The following is a 12,500-nucleotide window of genomic DNA, read 5'->3' on the forward strand; positions in this document are numbered from 1 at the left end:
TTATTTTTTCTTTTTTTTTTTTTTTTTTGTAGGTGCCCCAATAGAGCTTTATGTCTAACAATGACCCTGGCTATTACTACACTGTAAAACAAATCCTGGCTGCCTTAAACTATGTTTTTAACACACAAACACCTATATAAATGGGGATGTCATATAGACTACTGTTTTATATACAGATGTGTATGTGTGTGCGTGTATGGATGTGCGTCTGCCTGTCTATGTACTATAAGTGCATGTGTCTGTGTTGGTCTGTCTGTGTTTGTTTATACGTACATGTGCATGCGCGTGTATGTGTATATGTACATGTGTATGTATGTGCGTCTTTCTGTCTGTGTATGTGTGTGCATCTGTCTGTTAATGCATGTGTGCATGCGTCTGTGTTGTGTGTGCGTGTCTGTCTTTGTCTGTCTGTCTGTGTGTATGTGTGTGTGTGCACTTGTATGTGTACATGTGTGCACTTATATGTGTATAAGCATCTGTCTGTCCGTCCATGTGTGTATGCTTGTGTGCAAGTCTGTGTCTGTTTATGTGCTATGTGTTAATGTGTCTGAGTGTTTGTGCATGTGTGTGTGTGTGTGTGTTTGTGTCTATGTGTGTCTGACTGTCTGTGTGTGATGTGTCTGCATCCAAGTGCCTGTGTGTGTGTGTGTGTGTGTGTGTGTGTGTGTGTGTGTGTGTGTGTGTGTGTGTGTGTGTGTGTTGTTTTCTGACTGCTGATTATGTGTCTGCCCAGGGCAGAGGCGAAACCAAACACAACACTCCACATTCCAGAGGGAAAGAGAGCCGTGTCGCTTTATAAACTATGAACTGATGATCTTGTGTGTTAAAGGAGATGGATTAACACACACTGCTCTGATCTGATCAATGCAAACCATTCAAGCAGCACCAGATTTGCAGCATTTTATTCTGCTGATGAGATTTAAATGTCTGTTTCAATGAGTATGAACACAGTTCTGGTGACACACTGCTGTCAGACAATAATTAGCGCGGTATTTAAAGTCTTATGTCAAGGATAATCAAGAGGAATCGCTCATCAAAAAGCAGAAATTCAATTGTGTACTCACCGTTACGTCACTGCAAACTCATATAACGTCTTTATTTCAGTATATTGTTCAAAAAATGTAATAATATAATTATAGACTATTATTTTTAATCTCTTCATGTGCATAATAGTCTGTTTTTTGTGTGGCGGGTTAGAAATCTTAACATATAATTGAATATATTTCATATAATTTAACATATAATTTTATATCATCATTGTTTTTAAACCTTATATATTCCAAAAAAATAATTAAAATGTTTGGGGCGGCACAGTGGCTCAGTGGTTAGCACTGTGGTCTCACAGCAAGAAGGTTGCTGGTTCGAGTCCCAGCTGGGTCAGTTGGCATTTCTGTGTGGAGTTTGCATGTTCTCCCCATGTTGGTGTGTGTTTCCTCTGGGTGCTCCGGTTTCCCCCACAGTCCAACCACATGAGCTATAGGATAATTGATGAACTAAATTAGCCAGAATATGTGTGTGTGTGTGTGTGCGTGCGTGTGTGTTTGTGAGAATGAGTGTGTATGAGTGTTTCCCAGTACTGGAGGGGCATCCGCTGCGTAAAACATATGCTGGAAATGTTGGTGGTTCATTCTGCTGTGGCGACTCCTGATAAATAAAGCTGAAGGAAAATATATGAATAAACAGTTTGAACCATGGGATGCACCTAAAACGCAGACATGATTTCCATTTAAATGGCAAAAACACACACAAAGGTGTTTTTTAATAGTCTAAACTACAAAAAAAATAAAAAAAAACCTAAAGGCCTTTTTTTAATATTTACATAACAAAGGCTCCAAAAAGCAGCACAACAGCCACTGTACGCATTCTGGATGCAGAATACAACTTCTGGACTAACTTGCTGCTTCTCGCTCTGCATTCAAAAGTTCAAGGTTGAAGAAGTTTTAGTAGTTACTCCAACTTAATAAATGCAGCTGCTACACATATTTATGAAAATCATTTCCATTTAAATGAACATAAAAACAGGCCCTGTTTACCACTGGTAATAAGATGCATTTTAGCTAATCTGATTGCAATTGAATGATGTGTAAAATGGGTTTTTAGCTTGTCCATTCCAGAGATGCATTTAAAAAAAGGCAACAAATGATGCAGAGAATGACAAAAATGCATTCAGAAAGTGAGAAAAATGCATTTAAAAGGCAAAAACTGATGCAGAAAGCGGCAAAATGCATTTGAAAAGCAAAAACTGATACAGAGAATGGCAAAAATGCATTTGAAAAGCAAAAACTGATGCAGAAAGTGGCAAAAATGCATTTGAAAAGCAAAAACTGATGCAGAAAGTGGCAAAAATGCATTTGAAAAGCAAAAACTGATGCAGAAAGTGGCAAAAATGCATTTGAAAGGCAAAAACTGATGCAGAGAGTGACAAAAATGCATTTAATAGGCAAAAACTGATGCAGAGAGAGAAAAAAATGCCTTTAAAAAGGCAAAAACAGATGCAGAAAGTGGCAAAAATGCATTTAATAGGCAAAAACTGATGCAGAGAGTGACAAAAATGCATTTAAAAGGCAAAAACCTGATGCAGAGAGAGGAACAAAAATTCATTTAAAAGGGAAAAAAATTATGCAGAGTGGCAAAAATGCATTTAATAGGCAAAAAAACTTATGCAGAGAGTGGCAAAATGCATTTAAAAGACAAAAACTGAAACACAGAATGGCAATAATGCATTTAAAAGACCAAAAACTGAAACAGAGAGTGGCAAAAATGCATTTAAAAGGCAAAAACTGATGCCGAGAGTGGCAAAAATGCATTAAATAGGTGAAAACTGAAACAGAGAGTGGCAAAAATGCATTTAAAAGGCAAAAACTGATGCCGAGAGTGGCAAAAATGCATTAAATAGGTGAAAACTGAAACAGAGAGTGGCAAAAATGCATTTAAAAGGCAAAAAATGATGCAGAAAGAGGCAAAAATGCATTTAATAGGCGAAAACTGAAACAAAGAGTGGCAAAAATGCATTTAAAAGGCAAAAACTGATGCAGAAAGAGGCAAAAATGCATTTAAAAAGGCAAAAACTGATGTAGAAAGAGGCAAAAATGCATTTAATAGGCAAAAACTGATGCAAAGAGTGACAAAAATGCATTTAATAGGCAAAAACTGATGCAGAAAGTGGCAAAATGCATTTAAAAGGCAAAAACTGATACAGAGAGTGGCAAAAATGCATTTAAAAGGCAAAAACTGATGCAGACAGAAAGAGAAAAAGGCATTTAAAAAGCAAAAACTGATGCAGTAAGAGACAAATGCATTTGAAAGTAAAAAAACTGATGCAGAAAAGGGCAAAAATGCATTTAAAAGGCAAAAACTGATGCAGAGAGTGACAAACCTAGTAATAAAAGGCATTTTAGCTAATCTAACCACAAGTGAATGATGTGTAAAATGGGTGTAAAACGTTTTAGCTTTTTATGAATTCAAAAAAAACAATGAAAAAGTCATGCAGAGTGTGACAAAATAGTGTCTCAGCACATAATACCAGGTGGGAACTGAAGAATTGTTCCTGGTATAATTATTTGTGAAATGAGTCTGCATTAAGCAACACAAAGAAAATAACCGTTACTCAGTTCAATTAAATGACTAATGAGCTGTCTGACAATTAGTCAATCTCTGACCTCCCTTTAATATCTCACACTGTTTGACTTTACTTTGAAATACAGGGATTAACATAGGATTTAAAAACCCAGGTTTAACCAGGTCATAAGACAAAGTGTTCCAGTGTTAAAATATTTAGACATCACGTATTCAGCTGTTTTACTTCACAAGAATCCCTTCCACTCTCCACCATTCCAGCTCTACCAGGTTAGACTCGAAATATAAAAGAAAGAGAAAAGATCAAACCGAGATTTGGAACGAGACAGAAAAATAAAAATGGGGATCTTTATCTCGGAGTGCTTGCTTAAATGAAAGCCATTCTTCGCCACTGAAAGCCCCAAAGAAAGACAGAGCGAGTGAGACGAACAGAGACGAATGAAGGGAGAGAGATTAAGAGTGAGCGAACGAGAGGACGAAAAGCAAGCCCTGCTCCCAGAGGACCCTGATGGCAGAGAAGATGGGATCAAGCCTCGCTAAACGAATTAGAAAGCATGAGCGAGAGAGCAACTCATGAAATTTACTCAACTCCCCTAATGATGTTCCTGTCTGACTGAATAATGGAAGCACTTGGGAGAAAGACAGCGAGAGAGAACGGACGCAATGGGAAACAGGAGGTGGCCGACAGGAAGAGTGTGTGTGATATTTATATTCTACAACATTATAATGAAGTTAGACTATTAGACACGGATAGACACAAGCTAATGGCCTAGTCTTGAGATTCCTGATCACGTTTAGTCTTGTCAAGAGCATCCTTTACTTTTGTAGGATCCAGCCCAACGAGTAGGAATGGGACAATAAATCGAACACTGAAAAGATTTCGCATGGATTTTCCGAATGCATTGTGATTTTAAGATAGTGTAAGTATAGTTTAGACAGCCATACTCGCGTACCGCCAGTTCCTTATATTTAACCTTAAAACAGGACTTGGACGATACACTGAATACTGAAATAATTCCGCATGGATTTTCCCAACACATTGCAATTCTGAGATTAGTTTACCAGTAGATGGCGCTGTATGCTTCATAAACAGCCGTACTCTGCTTAACTTCAATTGCTTATATACACACAAAGAGAGAACGGAGGTGACCGACAGGAAGAGTGTGTGTGTGATATTTATATTCTCCAACATTATAATGAATTAGACGACACAAGCTAATGGCCTAGTCTTAAGATTCCTGACCATGTGTAGTCTTATCAAGAGCATCCTTTACCTTTGTAGGCTTTAACCTAGTGAGCAGGAATGAGACGATTAATTAAATACAGAAATAAATCTGCAGTTACTTGCCGAATGCATTGTAATTCTGAGATTCGTTTCTACCAGTAGATGGCACTGTATGCTTCATAAACAGCCGTACTCTACTTAACTCCAATTGTTTATACACACACAAAGAGAGAACAGAGGTGACCGACAGGAAGAGTGTGTGTGATATTTATATTCTACAACATTATAATGAATTAGACTATTAGACGACACAAGCTAATGGCCTAGTCTTAGGATTCCTGACCATGTGTAGTCTTATCAGGAGCATCCTTTACCTTTGTAGGCTTTAACCTAGTGAGCAGGAATGAGATGATAAATTAAATACAGAAATAAATCTGCAGTTACTTCCCGAATGCATTGTGATTCTGAGATTCGTTTCTACCAGTAGATGGCACTGTATGCTTCATAAACAGCCGTACTCTACTTAACTCCAATTGTTTATACACACACAAAGAGAGAACAGAGGTGACCGACAGGAAGAGTGTGTGTGATATTTATATTCTCCAACATTATAATGAATTAGACGACACAAGCTAATGGCCTAGTCTTAAGATTCCTGACCATGTGTAGTCTTATCAAGAGCATCCTTTACCTTTGTAGGCTTCAACCTAGTGAGCAGGAATGAGACGATTAATTAAATACAGAAATAAATCTGCAGTTACTTCCCGAATGCATTGTGATTCTGAGATTAGTTTCTACCAGTAGATGGCGCTGTATGCTTCCTAAACAGCCGTACTCTGCTTAACTCCAATTTCTTATATATACACAGCAAGAGCGAACGGACGCAATGGGAAACAGTAGGTGGTCAACAATTTGAGTGTGTGTGATATTTCTGCAGTTACTTCCAAAATGCATTGTGAATCTGAGATTAGTATTTACCAGTAGATGGCACTGTATGCTTTACAAACAGCTATACCTGCGCATTTCCAATTCCTTATTTTTACATCTTGAAACAGGACTGAGATGATTAATCTAATACTGAAGTAATTTTGTATGGATTTTCCCAATGCACTGCGATTCTGAGATTAATTTTTGTCAGTAGATGGCGCTGTATGCTTTATAAACAGCTGTACAATGCTTGACTCCAATTCCTTATATATACTAGGGTTGGGCGATGTCGACCAATTTGGCATCGTACGATGTCTAATATAAAACATCGAAATGGACGATGGCATCGTCGTCATAGGTGGTGGTGAACTAATTATTTATGAATAATTAATTAATTCATAACGAATTAATTCATAATCGTTTGAACTACCTGACCCGCATGGTCAGTTTTACACATAACCAAATCATAAATAAATAAAGAGATGTTACACACTGTCAATCACTTTCCTCGGGACTCGAGCATGAATAGGCACAGTGATCTGTGTCGTTATTATGGCGTCGACAAACTTGGTTGGTAAAAAGGTGCACAACCACCAGTCTCTGAGGTTTTCACTAAAATTACTAAGTCAAGCGTGAAAGCGAAAGATTGAAGCAGTGTACTGACTCGCTGATTGACAGGAACCGCCGTCTCGAGCACATGACAGTGTGTGTGTGGTCACGTGCTTTTTCAGTGGTATAGTGTGGACAGAGGGCTGTTCAGAAATGCTAGGCTAAACACCAGAGTGGATGTGGATAGTTTTCGTTCTAAAATATAATTTCAAATCTAAGACGTAATAGTGTAAACGGGGCCTAAGTGTGTATTTTTTCGTGAGCAGATTTGCAGGGCAGGGTACAGGATCGTGATGTCTATCGGCCATCGGCGATGGAAGATGGCATCGTCTATCGACCCAACCCTAATATATACACATCTTGAAACTAAAATAATAATGAATAACGTTTGGAAAGGTATATCTGACCACAATGTTTGGTCTTATCAAGAGCGTCCTTTACATTGGTAGGTTTCAGCCCAATGAGTAGGAATGGGGCGATAAATCAAATACAGAAATAATTCTGCATGGATTTACTGAATACATTGCTATTCTGAGATTAGTTTTTATCAGTAGATGGCACTGTATGCTTTACAAACAACCATACTTGCGTACATCCAATTCCTTATACACACACACATCTTAAAACTGAAATAATCATACATCTAGTTAGGAAAGGTACATCTGACCACAATGGCATGTCTTATCAAGAGCGTCCTTTACTTTTAAATTGAATCCATGGAGAAACGATATACGAGTCATATTTGAATTGAATTCATCTCCTCAACCCTACCAATAAGTATACTGTAGTCAACATTTGAAGTGGATCAAGACAAGAATGGGTGTTGTTCAATAGTTGTGTTGTTGAACTCGAATGAAAGGTTTAAATCAACTTCCAAAGTCGACTCCTCTACTCAACTATAGAGGACTTTACCAGGCCACTCCCCATCATTCTCAGCTATCCCAACCAGGTGACCCAAGCCTGATCTGCAATTCCCCCACTTATATCTAATCACAGTCACCCTTTGTGCCAAGATAATGGAAGCTGAACTCTGGCAGAGGACATTACTGAAGCACACCCATTCATAAAACGCAACAAATCAATCGACACATGCAGGTAGTGTCTTAATGGCCTGGACTTACCGAGTTGATGCATGGTAGCTCCTTGTTGAGTAACCAGGGCAAAGACAGCCTGCCCTCTCCTCTATAGCATGACTGAATCCTTTCCTTGATCTTCTCCTTGATTTTCGTGAGAGTAAACAGGCAGAGCGCTGACTCTCTTGGAGGTTTGGCTCGGTTCTTCTGACCTTGAGAGAAGACCGTAAACAATATATCCTCCTGCTCGGACACTCCCAAAGAGTTTGCAAGTTGCCTTCCGGGTTTGCTCAAGTAGGCATCCTGGATCAGTCGATACTCCACGCCATCCTTAGTGCATCCGATTGGGAATTCCACATAAGAGTAAAACCTGGGATCGTCAATACAGAGTCGCACGATCTTGGATGTGAAGAACTGCTCTCCGCTTGCGTCAGGAGATGTTAGTTGGGTATCCAGCTGCAAGGTCAGGTAGTAGACGAACTGCTCACTGCTAAAGCTGTATATATAGTAGATATCGAATGCTGGGAATTTGGAAAGTGTGTCCGAAGGGATCTTCAATTGAGAGGAGACAAACTCATCCTGATGGACGAAGCTGAACATGTCGGCATCCTCCTCATTGGCCATCAGCTTACGGCTGGAGAGAGTCGGGAAATACTCGGATTTTCCATCAATAGGCGTGCCGATGAAAAGCTTGCTGAGGTGTCCCTCAGAAATTATGACCCCGGACATGGTTCCCGATTCGACCACACTAGAAAGGTAGTGTTCCTTCCGGTGGTGTGGCTCGCCGAGCTTAAAGAGATCATCCAGGCGCAGAAACTGACAGATCCCTTGCGAGGTACTTCCACAGGCTATGAGTCGGTTTTGGGGATAGTCTATTAGCAGCAGCTTGTTCACATTGCTATTTGGGGAAAGATCATGGGGGCATGACTGTACACTCGGAGGCGGATAGCATTTCTCATTGTCCACAACTGGACCCGTTACATGACTCCTCAATTTGGTCAAGTTGCTAGAAAGCTTGTAGATCCAGTTAACCGCACCAACGTACACATCTCCTGTCTTATTGTGAATTGCTAAATGTGTCAGACCCCAATCTGGAGGTGTGAAGGATCTAAATGACTCCAGTGCTCCTTCAGAATGATGTGGGGAAATGCAGAAAGTCAGAAGCCCAAGGAAAAATACTGTCTTTGGGTTAATAATGCACTGAGGACCCTGTGGTGGCCACATATCTGCACTGGTCCTTCAGGGATGTGGCGGCCCACACTATTAGTCTTTAATTGAAGGGTTTTAAATGAACTCAAACAAGAAAGGGATGCAGCACAGGCCTTGCTGAGTCAACACTTCTTTGCCTTCTCAAACAAAAGTCAATCACTCTGACATCCACCTTCGGTCCTCGTCCGGCGCTCCTGTAGGGCAAGCAAACATATTATGAGTGTCAAGATTATTTTAGTTAACAAAGACTAAAACTATTGGACAAAAACATTTTTGTCAAGTTAAAAAAAAGTATATAAGTATATATATATATATAATTCATTCATTTCATTCGGCTTAGTCCCTTTATTAATCTGGGTTCACCACAGCAGAATGAACCGCCAACTTATCCAGCATATGTTTTACGCAGCGGATGCCCTTCCAGCCACAACTCATCTCTGGGAAACATCCATACACACTCACTCACACTCATACACTACGGCCAATTTAGCCTTCCAAATTCCCCTGTACCGACTGTGGGGGAAACCGGAGCACCCGGAGGAAACCCACGCGAACACAGGGAGAACATGCAAACTCCACACAAAAAAACGCCAGCTGAGGCACGAACCAGCGACCTTCTTGCTATGAGGCGACAGCACTACCTTCTGCGCCACTGCGTCGCCATATATAGATATAGATATATATATATATATATAGATATATATATATAGATATATATATATATATATATATATATATATATATATATATATATATATATATATATATATATATATATATATATATATATATATATATATATATATATATATATATATATATATATATATATATATATATATATATATATATATGCACACACACATACATACATACACACACGCTTAAAGGAAAAACAGAAAGAACTCAAAGAAAAAGTGTAAAATGTACTGAAATAAAATAATAATTAGCCAAAATAATATTGTATTATAATAATATTTATTGTTTTCAGAATTAATGAGCAATCGTACTGTGGTGGAAAATCTGATCTGGAGAAACATGCTTGTTTACAAAACCAACTTCAACCTTTTCTTCATCTGCCAAAAAATGTAAACTTGGCATGTTTAACTAAATATATTATCTTTATTATAAAGAGGTTTCATAAATTATTCATAATACTGCAAAAAGTTTTAATTGTATTTGTTTAAGTTGCATTTGTGAGCAACTTAATTTACTATTTTAACTATTATATTATTATATTACTAAGAGGCTTATTACAACAACTTTGCACGCTTCGCAAACGTCAACACTGAATGTGTCCTAAATATGAACTATTACTAAATATATAAATATTACTTTTGCAAATATTTGTAAAATATATCACTAAATGCATAACTAACTAGCAGCATGTTCACAAAATAAAAACTAAAACTAACAAAACCATTGATGAAGCACAAACTAAACTGAAATTTATAGCAATTTTTTAAAAATAGTATCGGAATGAAAACTCATTTAAAATGCTCATTTTGATCGGTGCCAATAGCCTGGTGGTTAAGCACGCTGACATATAGCGCCATGGTGCAAACGGCGACCTGAGTTCAATTCCCAGTTCGAGGTCCTTTGCCGACCCCTCCCCTCTCTCTGCTCCCAACTATTTCCTGTCAACTCTCTGCACTATTCTATCCATTAAAGCGTTAACCCCTTAAAAAACTGCTCATTTTGGTTTAGTGTCTGTACAAACTACTATTTTATTTTTATTACTAAAAGATTTGCTCAAGACATCTTTTCGCACTCTTCGCAAATGTCAACATTGGATGTGTTTTAAATATGATCTATTACTAAATATATAAACATTCCTTTTTCAAATATTTTTTAAATATTTATAACTAAATGCATAACTAAACAGAAACGTATTCACAAAATAAAAACTAAAACTGACATTAAAGGGCACCTATGGTAAAAAATCTACTTTTCAAGCTGTTTGTACAGACATATGTTCATGTATGGTGTATAGACCGTCATATTGGGGTGATATAAACACACCCAGTGCTTTTTTTTTTTTTTCAATTTAACATCATAAAAAATGGTGGACCAATTGGAGCTGTTTTCAAACCGACCGCAACTTTACGTAGGAGAGCGCTCCCCCCGCCCACCAATATTGATTGACAGGCGCATCATCATATCCTCAGTTTGTTGATTCACGTCCGCCATTTTCAGCGTGAGTCGAAGCGATATCACTAAAGGAACACCCTTAGCTCTATTTTTAGATGCAAGGTTCATTGGGCTCAACACAAGATCAATATTCTCCACACTATCACTCTAATCGGAATTATTGCTTGTATCTTTAGGTAGGTTTGCAAACATGTGTACTTCTCATTGAGTCTACCTTATACTTCAGCCGTTTGCATTTCTCGCGATCCCAGAAGCTCCCTGTGATCTTAACTAGCATGCGTTTTAGAATACTAAACATCGGTTTCTATCAGGGTACACTCAAGTCGACGGCTGGGCGCCGCGGACCGCTGCAGAAACCTGTTTAGAATTCAAAAATGCATGGCGCGACGATTCGGGACACTTCATGTTTCTGCCGCGCCACAGAGATTGTCTGGTGTGCCGTGGCGAGGCTTCGAGCGGCGCATCCGGTGCCTCAGTCAAAGTTAGTTCAGTGTGCGTGGTTATTAGTTTCTGTGTACAAGCTCGGCACTTGAAACTAGCACACAGTTGGCTGTAAAACTGTACAAAGACACAAATGATTTTGTACTCTCTGCTTGGTCTGTGTCCGAGTCGTACATGTACGACTGAATGCTGATCCTCTCACTCCTTCTCCGTCTGCCTGTCAGACTCTGTAACAAACGCAGAGCGGGTGACCTCATGGCCCCGCCCCCTTGTTACATTGGGCGGGAAGCCGAAACTAATTTACATGTGAAGCAACACACCCCTAAATCAGCGAGCTGTGGACACGCCCCCAACATGACACTTTAACACATTATAATAAACAATCTGAATTGTGTTTTAAACTGAACCTAAACTGGCACACTCAGAAGAACCATAATATTAATATTAAATCATAAAAAAAGAGGTCAACTATGTGCCCTTTAATGAAAAACTCAAATTAAACTGAAATTTCTATCATTTTTTAAAAATAGAATAGAAATAAAAACTCATTTAAAAATGCTAAACTACAATAACCTTGATGAGCGCAAATGAAACACATCCAACTCATTACGCATCGTTTCTCAAAGTCAAACAGTGAAGAAAAAAAGTGTCAAGACAATATCTTCCAGTTTGCCACAAATCATTAGGTACTGCGTGGTCAAATGAGGTGAACTGTGTCAACTTTTAATTACAAAGACTGATGGCTCTGAGGGGGAAGATGGATTGGAGACGCACTGTATACAAACTCTACCTCTGCAGTCGTAGAGTCAGACCTGGGCACGAGACATTCATCATCACAAACTATCTGACAGCAGCTTTGTGTAGATGAAGTATGCAAGTACATGACGCCGTACCTTTAAAATGTCTCTGAAAAACAAGCCAGAAGCGAGACTTCGAGGCCTGAGACGCTTGAAGTTATTCTTGACTTTTACAAGAGCAAAAAAAATTATATTGTCCTGTTTCAAGTCAACTTGAAATGATGTACACACCTTTCTCTTTCTAACAAATCTCTGGAAACACAGAAGCCAGTATAAAAAGGAATGATGGATTTTGGAGATTTCTCTAAAGGGATAGTTCGCTCCAATGTTTTTTAGGCCTGTCATGATGAAGAATATTTATTGTGCGATATATTGTCACAGAAATTGTTGCAATAAGCGATATTATTGTCATACTGAGATCATTTCATGCCACTAATTATATAACTATAACTGCAAAAGTAAACAAAGACTTTCCATTGTTCACTAAATATT

At 38.5% G+C, this 12,500-nt stretch overlaps 1 protein-coding gene across 1 annotated transcript in view; it reads right to left on the bottom strand.

Moving 5' to 3' along the window:
* The window catches only part of plxna1b (plexin A1b), a 323,568-nt gene that overhangs the window by 271,550 nt on the left and 39,518 nt on the right, over positions 1 to 12,500 (bottom strand). Inside the window, 1 exon segment of the mRNA XM_056459328.1 lies at positions 7,459 to 8,813. Within this exon segment, the coding sequence (XP_056315303.1) occupies positions 7,459 to 8,634 (1,176 nt within the window). The 5' untranslated portion in view covers positions 8,635 to 8,813.

This window comes from Danio aesculapii, chromosome 6 (genome assembly GCF_903798145.1).
Source record: "Danio aesculapii chromosome 6, fDanAes4.1, whole genome shotgun sequence".
Classification (NCBI taxonomy): Eukaryota; Metazoa; Chordata; class Actinopteri; order Cypriniformes; family Danionidae; genus Danio; species Danio aesculapii.